Source organism: Vanacampus margaritifer, chromosome 18, assembly GCF_051991255.1.
Source record: "Vanacampus margaritifer isolate UIUO_Vmar chromosome 18, RoL_Vmar_1.0, whole genome shotgun sequence".
Lineage (NCBI taxonomy): Eukaryota > Metazoa > Chordata > Actinopteri > Syngnathiformes > Syngnathidae > Vanacampus > Vanacampus margaritifer.
Window position 1 is genome coordinate 437,652 of NC_135449.1, and position 15,135 is coordinate 452,786.

The following is a 15,135-nucleotide window of genomic DNA, read 5'->3' on the forward strand; positions in this document are numbered from 1 at the left end:
CAAGCGCTTGCGGAATATTTCGGGCCATTTTTCCCTTTTTCTAATTCAAAGGCAGAGGACGCTTCCGTTTCATTGACGGGCAGAACTTTTTACACGTCGTCTTTTTCAGTTAGGAAGTCGGACTTTTGAAAAAAACACATCATCATAATTGCATACTTTTGGATGTGTTTGAATGACCTTACTTTGAAAGTCGAACCCTGATTTAAAACCTTACTTTGAAAGTCGAACCCTGATTTAAAACCTTACTTTGAAAGTCGAACCCTGATTTAAAACCTTACTTTGAAACTTTCTTTACTTTGACCCTGACAAATTGCGTTCGTCTTTCCTTGGCTTGAATATTTTTCCTTTCAAGAAATAAAATGCCGGGCATTCAAAGGAGACATGCTAAGCTAACTGCTAACGGCTAACGGCAGCGGGCTATCGTGACCTTGTCCGTCCGACTTTCGACTCCCTCGAGAAAGAAACGAGCACCAAAGTTGTTTTTCCCTCCGGACCGTCGTCACGCGCGCACACGCACACACGCACACACGTGCACACGCACACACGCATGTGCATGTAAGTAGAAGAGCTCTTGATAATACTGCGATTTTTTGTTTGTTTGTTTTTTTGTCATGAGGGAAAATATGAAAGTTGAAAGGCTGAACGGACTTCGGGGGAGGCCGGCAGGCTGCTGATAAAACACGCACACACACGCACACACACGTGCACACGAGCATGCTGCGTGTATGAGAATTATGTTTACTGGCTGCTTGCCTTGTTTCTAGATTATCCGCATTCACTGACACCTAAATTGACCGTGTGTGTGTGTGTGTGTGTTTGTGTGTGTGTTTGTGTGTGTTTGTGAGGGAGATAGTGAGCTTTCCAATCTCTGTATGCAGACAAGAGCAATAATAAATTGCCCCTGCCAACGCAAATTCCTTCTTTCAACTTCCTGGCACACACGCGTACTAGCACACGCACACGCACACGCACGCCATCATCAATACCCCCCCCCCCCCTCTGCCTCTCTCTAGCAGGTAATTGGATTTAAAATGAGGAAAAAGGCAGGCGATTGATTACAAAGGCCATTAAGTGTTGCAGGAAGCTGATTGGCTGACGGGAGGCTCCTGTGATAAGGCGGCGACGACAACAATGGCGGCGGCGGCGGCAAACGTGGTCACGGCCATCCAAACAAGCCGAGCCGCTGGGGAGGCAACTGGACGGCTTAGCGGCAAAGTTGCTGGAGGTTCAAATTGAGGACTTTGCAAAAACGTTGCAAAGCTTCATCGGCATTTCGCTGCCTTTAGCCTACTGAAGCTAACAGCGCTAGCTTAATGCTAACATACAGCAGGAAGCAGCATTTGCAAAGCTAACAGAACTTCACATATTTTTTGTTTTTGGGGTTTTTTGAAGGAGGCCTGGAGGAGCAAACCCCTGTTTATCATGAAAAACACATATAGACGAATAATGACGCATATACTTATATTAGAGACTTTTTTGGGGCATAAATGATATGCAGCTTTTCGCTATTTAACATTTTTGTCATCCATCCTGTTAGGATGGAAGCGTGCGTGCTGTTATGTGGCCCCGCCCAGTGGCGCTGATGGGAAATGGGGGCCCCTCCGTCATTGGATTTGCCCGCCTTGGTCTTCTTCCTGACTGACATCATCAATGATCTTGACCGGCGCCCCACTACTGCCCCCGTCAGGCGAAGGCATGCAACGCGGACGCAACTTTCCTGTCAGCACGTTTTCCATCGCGTCGTCAATCAAAACAAAACAGCAGCTGGCAGACGGGACACAAATCAAGTTCAACGCGTCCACATGCGCTCTCAGCACTTTGATGGGAAAAAAGAGGCGGCGGCGGCGGCGGCGGCCGGCGAGCCAAACGCCGCAGAGGGAAGCCCCGCGCCGTCTTCAAACACGCCAAGCGTCCCGGCAGAGGGCAAAAAGTGCAAGCCGGGCGGGAAAAAAGCTCCCAGCTGGAGTTGGATAACGAGACCCGGAGCGGGAAAGAAAGAAACGCTCGCACGGAAACACGTGGACGGAAAAAGAAAGGAAAAAAAAATCATGTGCGAGTCTTCAACGTGTCACACCAGGCATCCAAAATGGCTGCAGGGTCACCATTTATTCGCATCTGTTTAAATAAATCATTGAAATTCAATTATTAAAGCAAATGGGAAAAAAAAGACAGCTTTCCGTCAGACTTAAAAGATTCGTTTTAAATAAATCAAAATTTGAATTTGAATTAAAAATACGACCTTCTGTCTGGCTGAACACATTTGTTGGGATAAAATCTAGAAAATGTCATTCATGATATGAACTCAAACTTTTTCACAATCATTTAAATGTTCAAATGATTTTGCGAACTGTCACACTTCATTCATCTTTTTTCATTTCCTAATAATTAAAATCAAATAAAAAATCCTTTCAGACTCATCATCTAAATTGACAACAATAAAAAAGATCACGTAAGCGTCTCTTAATTCATGTTTCTCAAATAAATGACATTAAAAATATATGAACACAAAAATGTACTATTTTGCAAACATAATGCAAAATATTCATCTCAATACATAAAATAAGACTTTCTTCATTTTAGAAAAATCATTCCATTTAAATGCATTTGATTTTTTTCAAACAATGTGCAAAAAACATAAGTGGAGTTGAAGTGCTGATGCGATGAAGCTCACTGACCTCAAGTCGCACGGCCTCATTTCACACTTTTATTTCAACATCCATCATAAGAACTTCACACGAATGCTCGAATGGAAGCGCGCACGCCATTTGCATTATTATTTTTATGACGATGATGATGATGAAGAAGAAAAGTCCAGGTGCTGCTCAAACACGGTTTGAGAACAGTGGGCGGGCCTTATGCCTTCGAATTTGCATATTTCACCAACTTTTACGTCATCATCTTGCTTGCTTAAACGCGGCTCGCCGGTGAGGACGACGGGCCGCGTGTCTGACTTGGTGTGTGCGTGTGCGTGCGTGTGTGTGTGTGTGTGTGTGCGTACGTGTGTGTGTGCGTGCATGTGTTGACCCGAGCAGCAATGTGTGTTGTTGAGGTGTCAACAGCAGTGAGTTAACGTAATGAATCTGCCGTGTGAGTTTGTTATTAGTATTCATGAGTGTGCACACACACACACGCACACACGCACGCACACACAAAGTCTTACACGCAGCCGCTTGTCCACACCGGCGAGCCGAGTTAATGATGGAGAAAATAATGGTGAAGCGGATTGTCCGAAAGTCGAATGAAAGCAGCCGAAGAGAAAAGAAAACAATCCGTCTTTTTGCTGTGTCAGCCTCACACACACGTTTGTACTTTTTCTTTTTTTTTTATTTCATCTACAAGTGATGTGTTCCAGTCCAAGTAAAAAAATAAATAAAAAAGACATCCATCAAAAGTGGCCTGTAGCACAACAGTTTGCTTTCAGTGTGATACATTTATCATGGAGCCATTAGCGGGCCTTTAGCCTTTAGCATTAGCATCTAATTGAATCGCAGCCTTGTTTGCCGTTTTGCCCCGAAGCGCTTGCTTACCTTTCGCTAACTCGTCCCGACGCACTTTGAATGGCGGCCTTGCCATTTCCATCCGACTTGTTAATGGCCTTGTTGGTGTGACGCACTCGCTCGCTCTTAGCCGTTAGCCGTTAGCTTGAAAGGGCTTTTGTCTGCCGGCCGTTGCGTACCTTCTTTTTCTTCTATCCATCAGACTTTTCTTTGCTCTTTTTCCTTTGCTAGCGTAAAGATAAACTGAAATGTGTCCCGCATGTTTGCTCTTATCGCGCTGCTGCGAGATAAGAAGAACAAAGCGCCGTGGCGGCGAGTTCAACGTGGGGAGAAGAAAGAAGGGAAAAAGAAACACGGGGCCGCGTTGGGAAGCCTTCAACTTTTCCTTGACTTTTTTTTCCACAATCCTGATATAGCGATTAGTGAGTCGGGAAATCAGTAGAAGTGAGCGACGCGTCGCTTTAGCAAATGAGCATCAATCATTCATGTACTTTTGCGCTAACGAGGAAACGGCCTGGATTGGCTCCCTCCGACGTGGCTTTGTGGCGGGAAGACGCACGCCGGTCACGTCTCGCCGGTCACATGACCGATGCAACAAGAACCCAAGAAGAAGATGGAGGCAATAAAGTCAGCATCTTTTTTTTGGTTTGGATGTCATTTTCTTTGTTTGACCACAAAGTATCGATGAGGAAAAAGTCAACAATCGTGCATTGGTTCAAGCAAGAGCGCTGGGAGGGAAGAGGCTTGCTTCGGTCAACATTTTGGTTTCCTTTGAGACGTTTTGTGCGTGGCTGAAGATGCGATTCTTCAAACAGGAGTCGGAAGAAGGCACTTTCCATTTGCTAACGAACGCCAGCGTGGCCGACGTTGCCGGACGTCATCGGCGGGACTTTGTCGGAACGTCAAAAGCTTTGCGGGGATTTCGACAGAAGGCGACGAGCGCCGTCCGGCGCGCCGCAGCTTCTTATCTGCTGTCGGCGCATCAAAATCTCTTCAACGGCAACAAGAAGAGGAAGAAAAAGCAAAGCCGCTTAGCTGGAATAAGAAGAAGCTTTGTTGGGCTTTTCTTTGCTCTTTGGCTTCCGTTCTCGCTAAGCGCTAACGTCGTTTCACAAAGGACCGATAAGAACAAAGTCGGGAAGCACAAATTCAAACCTTGGACGCAACTTTTCATTTATCACATTATTGCCACGATACCATACGATGCTTACTCTATAACATACACTTGACATGCTAGGCTACTTCTTATGCTACGTCGTGCATAAGAAAAACCCCATGTGCTACGTTGGGGGCTACCTGGTGCCCACCAAAAAAAAAGAAGACTTTTTGGGGGAGGGGGGGGGGGGGGGAGGGTGTACTCGGACGTAAAAAAAAAATCAGGACATCTCTAGTTTTAACACTTCTTTAGCTAGTTGGAAAAAAATATGTTGGATACACATTTGAAAAGGGAAAAAAAAATATCTTTGGATGCTTGGATTGACTTTAGGGGGGGTTAAGCACGCCACAAAAATGTGCTAGACACGCCTCTGTACATGATGTGTGTAATGCTGGATTTTGTGTTACGCTAGTTTGTGTGTTACATTTGGAGACCTTCTGTCTAATTTCCTTGCGGTGTGTGCGTGCGCGTGCGCGTGCGCGTGCGCGTGTTAAGCGCATCCTGATGAGATTAGTGAGCTCATTTCCCCGTGAAGAGTCCAGTCATTGTTTTTCCTTTTCGACTAATGAGTCTGTCGCTTTTTTTCTCCCAAAGGCCAAGCTTTTATTTGGGGGCCGGCTGCTAACGTTGACTATTGTGCGTGCACAAAGGAGTCACGGAGGCGTCAAAGTGTTCATTACGGCGGCGCGCCGGCTATCGGCGCACAAGAAGAAGAAGGAGAGCGATAGCGAGCCGGCGACCTTCAGTCGGGCCAAAAGAACTTTTGCAATTTCCATCTTGGCCAGCTTGAAAATCGACAGGCTTTGGTCGTCGTCGCTCTGCCGCGCGTTGCCACGGCGACGCTAGAGGTGACCGAGAGGTCGCCGGCGTCGACCTGCTGTGACCTGCTGTGACCTGGGGACGTGTCAGAACGTCCATCTGCACATTTCGCGATGGATTTCATTTCGCTTTTGATGATCGATTCGTTGTTTACAGCTGAATTCCTCATCGTTTCTTGACAGTTGAGCTTTTTCCATTTCTGCATTTTATCACATTCTATTTGCGTTGAATCAAAATTGCAAACATCTGGTTTTATTTCGGAAAGCAATCGTCAACATTGTTGCCGATTTTCAGACGTTATTGTGATTTTTAGCATCCGCACTTTTTGCCGTTCATTTTTTTTTACAGCGTTTGAATTTCCACTTGCTTCAAAAATTCCCGCCTCGTCTGATTCCGCGTAAGCTTTCTTTTTATTCATTTGTCTTTTAACTACAAGTAAAAACTTGTCATTTTCATATGATTGTTCTTTTAATCGACTTCACACGCCTTCAAATCTTAGCGTTCAGCTTTTCTGCAATTTCTGCAGAAATTGCTCTGTTTTGAATTCCTGTCCAGTGGTTTCAGGAAGTTCTACGTTTGTCCCGTTGAGGTTCATCCATTCATCGAAGAGATCATTGACAACCAATTTGTTGCATTTCTCTTCATCTCCTTGTTGGAGGAGTTGTGAGGAAAGTCAATTCTACTTGCATCTCAAGGCGTCGCTGTCGATGCAAAATTCTTGATACGACTAAGATCTGTCAAGTGGCCCGAAGGCCCAACAGAACCAACTGACGGCGCAAGTGTCACTTTTTTTGTCACTGCGGTTTTGTGGACTTCGCCCGTGATGATTCCCTTCGCTCAATTATTCATTCGGCGGCGGCGGCGGCGGCGGCGGCGTGCAAAGCGAATGAAGACACGAGGCCTGCTTGAAAAACGCAAGTGACACAAAACACAATAAAAGCCTCAAGTGTGCATTATTGAAGGGCTCGACGCTTTTAGCCGCGTACGTGTTGATAACCGGCGGTAAATAAAGCAGCCGGTAAACAGCAGCTAAGCGGATGTCGCGTGTCGTCACAAAAGCGGAACAACAAGCCAGAGATGGCCAACGTTTTCAGCAACTTTTCAGGAAAGTTGCTTTTGCAAATTGGAACTTTGCACATGTTGGAAAACCAAAGCAAACATTTGCATCCACGTGACCCTTCAACTATTGGGTTCTTTTGCTTTACAATTTGCTTCTTTTGCCAAAAGACAACATTCCTCTTTTGTTTCCCCCCCTCGAAATGTTTGCTTCATTTCATTTCATTCAAACTTTGCATCAACTGCCACAAATCCGCTTTTCCTCACGAGGGTCGCGGGGGTGCTGGAGCCTATCCCAGCTGGCTTCGGGCAGTAGGCGGGGTCGAACTGGTTGCCAGCCAATCGCGGGGCACACAGAGACCAACAAGCACACTCACAATCACACCTACGGACAATTTGTCCGATCAACCTGCCATTGCATGTCTTTGGAATGTGGGAGGAAAACGGAGCACCCGGAGAAAAGCCACGCAAGCACGGGGGGGGGGGCCATGCAAACTCCACCCAGGAAGGCCGAAGCCCGGACTCGATCTCACGTCCTCAGCACTGGGAGGCGGACGTGCTAAGCAGTCAGCCACCGTGCTGCCCCTGCCACAAATCATTTTTGCCATTAAAAATGCAAATGAAAGACATTCATCCCTTCCAACCTAAACCCAAAAATTGATCTAGACATTTTTTTTAGAATAGCACCGACGTCATAAAACAAAGCAAATAATTCAATAGAAAGTAAGGAATGAAATTGTTTTAGTCACACTTTTTGCTTCGTTTCAGTGGCCATCGTGCCGCTCTTAATGGTGTGCGTGTCTTGGCCACCAGGGGGCAGCACAAGAGAAGAAAGGAAAGAAGGAACAAAAAGGAAGGATCTGAGAAAGAAAGAAGGAAGGAAAGAAGAAAAGGATAAGTTGCTGCCAGGGTAGGATTTTTATTATACTCTTTTTTTTTTTTGTTAATCTGTAGCCACATTTTACAGTTAATTTGATGTCATTCGTAACGAGTCGCGTAAGAAGCCATTCACGCTACTTTGCAACCTGGAAGTTGATGGAGGGTCGGGCGGGGTCGCTGTGCACGCCCCCTTGCCACTGGAGGCAGCGGAGGGGGGAGGGGGAGGCGACGGCGGTCACTCCTGAGCGATCGTCACGGCGATAGCGCGCCACTTTGTTGCCGGCGCCGAGACGGGCGCGATCTGCTGCAGCAGACCGGCCCGCCTCGGGGCTGCATGAATATTTCATGGACGGCGTTCCACAGAAACAAGAAGAGCAAGAAGGAGATGACGGAGGCAAAAGTGACGGCGAGGAACAACAATACCAACAAGACAAGATGGCTACCGAGACCGTCGCAACAACACCTGCGGGACTTTTTGTTGAGTCACTGTTTTTTTTGGGGGGGGGGTCTTGATATGCCCTCATAGGTGGGAAAGGAGCACCACATATAAACAGGCTCCTGAAGGCGCTGCTGTCAACCACACTCGCACCCAGACGCTCACGTACACGTGCTGATGTCACACGGCAGGCACCGCCTCTTAAAGGAGGCCACAATAAAGTGCTTGCTGTTCACTTTATGTTGAAAGCAATCCTTTCCACAAGTTTGTTGATTTGTGCCTGGCGATTGATTGGCGACCGGTCTTTTGTTGATCTCATTGACTGGCGACCAGTCCAAGGTGGTGCACGTTTCCATCTTAGCCGCCAGATCATCACCGCAAACCTTTTGCTCGCAACCTTTCGCACCTCATTTAGCATGCGGGAGCAGACACCATGTGTGTGCGTGTGTGTGTGCGCGTGTGTGTGTGTGTGTGTGTGCTGTCTTAAGCAGAAGTTCACACACACGCACGCATAAACATCTTATCTGTATCCTCAACCTTTATCCAATCACAGCAGAGTGTGATGACGTCGCCCATTAGCATGGAGAGACTTTGCTGAGGTCAGCAGAAAATCTCACACGCACGCACGCACGCACACACACGCACGCACGCACGCACACACACGCACGCACGCACGCACGCACGCACGCATGCACGCACGCACGCGCACCCACGCACGCACGCAAAATGTCCTCAGTCGTACCCTTGGGGCCTGATTAGCAGATGACAGAAGATGTAACCTCGGCCGCGCGGCAGCTAGCATGCTAGAGCGTCAGACGCAGCGGGTAGCGTTAGCATTTTAGCTTCCTGTCATCAACAAAGCGAGCGTTTGGTTTTTTAACAAACGCGGTTGTTAACACTAATTTATTGAGCCATTTATTTGGAGATGAAAAATATCTTATTAATGTCAATCTCACACGCACACACTTGAAGAGCAGTTATAAGAATGAATAATGATTTTTTTTATGTCTTTTTTTAAACAAAAAAAACTCCTCCCTCCGCCTCCCCTGGTCTCATCTCCACGGCGACATCGCCATGGCAACAAGCTAAACAGTGACGAGTGGCCCGGACAACCATCGCGAGCCACTCGGGTTTCATTTTGTGGCCCGTTAGCGCTTCTTCTTTTCCTTGTAAGGCAAACGTGGCGACCTTGCGGCTGACGAGGGCGCCACGCCAGCCGATTTATATTGGGGGGGTTTTAAAAGTAAAAATGAAAATCTTTCCATTCCACGACAGCTTTGAAGATCAATTTGGAAACGTACGATGAAGCGCTAGTTTGAAGGTCACTTCAAATATCGGCTCATATTTTCATCAGATTGGATTTTTCATTTTTGGACTATGAAGCGTTTTTGGGGAAAAGTACGATAAGCAAACGATCGGATTGGTTTGGCGACTCGCTCGTTAACGTGAATGAGGAAAACGAGTGCTGATTTGGGGTGCAAGTCCGCCATCAACGAATGCCGAAACATCTCCAACTTCATCGTTCAATTTCCACACTTTTTTTGATCTTATACCAAAATGTTTGCAATATTTCAAAATAAAAGCTTCCCTCCGGCCGGCTGCATCACATGTTGCCGTGGCAACGTCACCCGTCCGGCCGGTCGCTGCGTGTCCACGCGGCGACCCGGCGGTCAGGCGGCCGCGTTTTGACGGATCGCTCCGGACATTCTGATAATGAGTCGCCAGGGCTTGTCGCTTCCGCTCGGGGAGGCTCGTGATTGGCCGGGCCGGGCCGGGGAGGGGGAGGGGGGGGGGCAGCATGTGCGACGGCGATGGCGCCCGTTTCGCTTCGGTTCGGTTCGGTTCCAAGCGACCACTGGGCCACGACCTCGGACCCATTTGACGCTTTCACCTCCGGGACAAAACGACTGGACGGGGAACCTTCAGCCCGTGCAAGACTCGTGATGCGCGCTCACACACAAACCAAAACACACACATTGAAACACCCACAGAGACTCTTCAGTGTTTTGATCTTTCCATGCGTGGGAAACAAAGCATCATCATATCATATCACAGCATGAACTCTTGCATCACACACACACGCACGCGCACACGCACACACATCCACGCACAAACGTGTATAAATAACGTCGATGTTTTGACTCTTTGGCTAAACCTAGAATGTGTTTTTTGGTGTGTGTTCCAGAATGTGTTTGAATTTGTCATGTGTGTGTGTGCGCGCGTGCGTGCGTGTTTGGTGGCGTGCAGCGGCGCGACAAGCCACTCTGCCAGAAGCACATATTTCATTACAAAGTGTGAAAATGTGAGAGCTAGCGTGCATGCTAACTATCTGCTAGCTGCCAGGGTTCATCTTAGGCCACAACGCACTCATGGCAACAACAAACACACGCACACACCTGTAACCTTGCGTATGCTAACCAGTTAGCAATCATTAGCTGTTGCCGTGGCAACACACCGTTGCGACGGCTCACCTGGCCAGCTCAGAGTCGGCGAGGTGGGCGCGCGTGCGTTGTTTGTGCTTTTGCGCGCGGTGACTCAGCTAACAGCGTTAGCGGCGTTTTGTCGCGCGCTAACGAGGCGGCAGTCGAAGCTTGTTCATAATTCATCAACGGCCCATCAAAGATACATGAGTGCTTATTAGCTGGCACGCCATCTTTCATTCATTTCTCGCGGACGCGCCGTGTCGCGTTGTCAACATATTGTCAGCACGCGAGTACAAACAAAAACAGAACTCGGCTCGTTTGTGCTAAACACGACATTTTTGGACCACAGAATCACTTGCGAGCGTTTCAACCTGCGTGTGCGTGTTGTGACCGCGCGCTTGTCAGCGCGTGTCTGCGAACGTGCGCTTTCAACACACGTTGTCGCTGTGCGTGTTTAATTGAACGCGCGCTTGCAGAGGCATCAACAAGTGTGTCCCTCGCCGGCCCACTGCGGACCGCGTGGTCTCCCGGCGGTTGTCATGTCAACCGCAAACGAGCTTGATGTGCGTGCGTGCGTGCGTGCGTGCGCGCGTGCGCATCCCTCGAGGGCTTGCCAGCGTGAACATTGAGGCCCTTGAGGAGCAAAAAGGGCAAAAGATGATTTGCGGCGAAGGTTGGACACTCCAAAGAAGGGAGGAGCGCTCGCATCAGCACGCCAAGTGCGTGTTACATGCACGGCGGCACGGCGGCACGTGGTCGGCGGGACTTTCCGGTTTCAATCTGCTCCTCCCACATTACAAAAACAGCCTCGCACGTTAGCCTCATTCAGGACCATAAACATCAATATCTGGACATTCCGATAATGATAAAAATACATGTACATTTTTGATGAATGGTTTTTTTGTGTGTGTCGGCATCTGCCCTAGGCCCGCCCCTTTTTTTCCAATCACGCAGCCTAATGTTTTCCCGCCAATCCACATGTTGGCGACGGCCAGTTGGAGAAAGCCGCCATGACAGAATTCGACAGGAGCGCCACCCGCAAGCGCGCGTGGCAGCGCGTCGGCGCCGCAGCTCAGGTGTCGCTTCCGAGTCGAGCAGAATTGCGAGTCGCGCGTAAACACCAACGAGCGCCGCGGGCAAACTCGGCACGGAAACTGGGACGCGGCGTCTTATCGAGTGCAAATCTCAGACCTGCCGAGATTTTCCCGCCTTCGATTCCGCCACCTCAAAGTTGACGAGTCGCGCGGCGCTCGCACCGCCGGCCAAATGAGGTCAGGCGACGTTCGCCGTCGCGTTCGCCGAGTCCCTCCAACCAAAGTCCGTTCGCAAGATGACGCTTTGAAACTTTGCCTGTCAATCATTTTGCACGCGGTGCACACACGCACTTTGCACACGCGAGCTTCGTGATGTCATCGCGGTGATGTCATCGCGTCAGCAGGATTTGCCCAAAAGTCAAAAGTCTTTTTTTCCCAGGCACATTTTGTCAGATGACTTATTGGCAGATTCTTTGATCGCGTACCAAGTTTGACACCGTGATGGAGTTGGCGACATTTAAAAAATAAATAATAATTTTAAATGCAATCTAGCGCATTCCAATCAAAGTGCGGAAAGAGATCTACAATTTGTCTAGAATGGCTTTTTTAATCCAAAATCAATAATCATATTTTTCATTCAATTTAGGACTCGGGTCCCTGAGACTTTTTCATCCGTCCCGTTAAAAGGGACGCGTACACCCAATTGCATGTGGAGCGATCAGGGACAATTTTCGAACTTTCAAGTTCAGAAATTGGCCCCAAAATGACGATTTAAAATAAAATTGCAGACTTCAAGTTGAAGCATGACGCTTCTTTCTTTCTCTTTCTTTCTTTCTTTCTCTTTCTTTCTCTTTCTTTCTTTCTTACCTTTGAGTCAGGAAATGTGCCCCAGAATGTCTGCTAAACCAAAATGGCCGACTTCCTGTTCCGTTTCAGACGCAGGTCCTCGAGACTTTTTGACATGTCCAGACGACTTCATGTCTATCAGTTGAAGTGTTTGTTTGCTTTTTTTTTACCTGCCAGGTGAAGCTTGTGAAGGATTTCCGGCTACGAGCCAAAAAGGCCTTTTACGGCTTAAGAATAACAATAAACGCGACATTTCCAAGACAAGAACACTGTTGAATTTTTAACGTGGAAAATAAATTCAAGCGGCACAAAAGTAAGTCAGTCAACAACGTTCACATCACCAGCCAGCGTGTGCGTGCGCGTGCGCGTGCGTGTACGTGTGCGTGTGCGTGTGCTGCTCATGGCTACATTTTTGGTCCTTCCTGGTCTGCCTCAGCCACGTTGAAACGCGCAACGACGAGACGAATTCAACATGCTAACGTGCTAACGTTTGTCCGTCAATCAGCTTTTGCGCCCGACCAGTCGCAAATTCTCTTGTGGACGCGCACGGCCAACAAACTTTGACAACGCTGGGGAAGCCAAAAAACAATTTACAAATAGTCATCATTGTCGTCATAATCATAATTTCCGTTATGGCCCATTTTGTGTCGCTTCAAATATCGAAAGCGCTTTTGAAAAGTCGTTACGCGGCGTTCAGCAAATGCTTTTTTTCTTTTTGTCTCCAAATGTTGATAATATTGCTCACAATTGTGCGTTGAAGGACGACGGTGAGGAAGGAAAAAAAAAAGTATGGTTATTAAGGAGGTGAAAAAGAAAACGTGCAAACGTGTTCAGGTGGAAGGAAAAAAAGAACGATTTCATGTTTGCTCTGATTGGACCTTAATTGGCTCCCGTCACACGCATCAGGGAGACAATTAGTCTCCTTTAAGCGGCCATTTTATCAAAGCAAGCATCTTATTAGAATGCGCGGCACAACTTTAGGCTTTCGGTACCAGCGGATGACATCATACGAAAGCTCATTACATTTTAATACAGCAAATAGTTCGTCCTTACACAAAAAACAACGGAAACGATTATTGAAAGGATTCGATTTCTCTGCGTGGCACGACGCCAATATTCGTACCTGGTCAACTGGCCACCAGGTGTCGCTATCACCGCAAGTTTGTCATCACTGCTAGCGTCGCGAAGCTTGAAGCCCGTCACCGTGGCAACATCATCATCATCATCATCATCATCATCATCAGACATTGCATCATCCATCAACTTGCATCAGCAGAATCAACAGCAAGTTTCAACCGCAGCTAAAACCGCAGCGACCGCCAAAACCAGTAGAAGAAGACGGCACAAGAAGCAAAACCAAAGGGGGGGGGGGGATGCTCGTGGTTTTGTGGGAGCAGGCGAGGAAACACTTTGGGTTTGGATGGGGTGCGAGTACTCTGGCTTCGCATTCACGTTTGAGCAGATGGCACGGCGGCCATTTGCAGAAACTCGCTGATTGCATCGACTCAATCATTTCCCTGCTCAGCGACAAGCAGAACTTTAAGCACAAGCAAAGTTAAGACCAAAGCCGCATCAAGATCCAAAGGTCGGCAAGAACCCGAGCTACAAGCGAGCTGAAGCGAAAAGCAGAAGAAAAAAAAACTAGCTAAGGTAGAAGCTCAGAACCAAAACCAAAAGCACGACTGGAGCCAGAAGCAAAAACACGAGCCGCTTTCTTTGCAGGCTCCGACCCGAGCTCACGTTGGAACGCGGGACAGAATCCGGCCGCTCACCTTCTTGCACGGCCTGGAAAGGGTTGTTGGGTTCGATGACTTTGATGGAGTGCGTGATCTTCTCACTCTGCAGGACGTCGTCGCTCAGGCTGAGGTCCGACACGGCCAGCTGGAACACTTGGTCGTCCCGGGCCGCGTTCTCCTCGAAGATGGCACCTGGACCGCGTAGAAGAGCGAGTCAGAACCTCAACTTCGTATGCGCTTCGCAATGCTTCACATTCACACATCGGACAGATCCAAATCGGGGTTCCGTGTCTTGCTCAAGGACGCGTCAACATGGATTGAACCCACGTCAGCCACTCCGGAGCAGGTCGTAGACCAGGACAATCTTCTGGGTGGCGGACGGACAAACGGACAAACGGACAAACGGTGAGCCGGCACAAAACGGCTTTGAGGTTCTGGCCAAGTGAAGCGCAACACTCAACGTCAACGTCAAAGCTTCGCCACGTCTCCAGGTGAAACAAAATGGCCGACGGCAACTCTGCCTGCCAAACCAATGGAAAACGTCTCCAAGGGGTCTTTGGGTCAATCAGAGGTCGTCCGCTGTCACATCCCATCCGAGCGCCACCAAGTCAGCGCCAGTCGCTCCAGTTGGCCGCCGATTGTCTGAAGTCTCGAGCCGGCGAAGGTCGCGGCCAGTTCAGCATCCTTCTTCTGGGCTTGTCGTCAGCCCGTTCGGGCTTCCGGTTCCGCTCGGCCTGGAGATCGTCTCGCCGCTTGGGCTTGCGGACGCGTTTGGCTTTTTGCTTCGACTTCAGCTTCGGCAGCCGGTTCCGGTTTGGCTTCCGTTCACGGTTCCACTCAGACTTCAGCTTCTTCTTTGGCTTCCGGTTCTGGTAGCGGTCCACTTGCGCTGCGTTCACTTGCTGACTACGAAGTCGATTGTTCTGCTGGCTTAAAACTTTCCAACGCGTCTTACAATGTTTTTCGGAGGTTCGGCAGCTTCTGGTGCTTCTTCGTCAAATCTTGACAAGAATGCGCTGCTGCTGGTTTTTTTCCCGACAAGAACCGGCGACCCAAATGTGTCTCGTCAGTTGTTTGACAGCGCCGCATTCATCATCAATCGTACCAGCCGGAAAACATCAACCGTCAACTTTTCCAAGGTAAGCACGTCTTCTGCATCATCATCGTCATCGTCATCATCATCATCTTCATCATCGTCATCATCATCATCGCCGTCACATGCTCGTCCGTCCGTCCGCATTCCCTCACTATCT

The 15,135-nt window shown here is 48.5% G+C and overlaps 1 protein-coding gene across 4 annotated transcripts in view; it reads right to left on the bottom strand.

The window, feature by feature from the left end:
* The window catches only part of LOC144038123 (glutamate receptor ionotropic, delta-1-like), a 58,842-nt gene that overhangs the window by 39,547 nt on the left and 4,160 nt on the right, over positions 1-15,135 (bottom strand). For all 4 annotated transcript variants that reach the window (XM_077550298.1, XM_077550299.1, XM_077550297.1 and 1 more), the window contains one exon: positions 13,919-14,074. Coding sequence is in view for 2 of the 4 variants with exons in the window: in XM_077550297.1 (XP_077406423.1) it covers positions 13,919-14,074 (156 nt within the window). In the remaining 2 variants the exon portion in view is untranslated. The remainder of the gene's footprint in view (positions 1-13,918; positions 14,075-15,135) is intronic.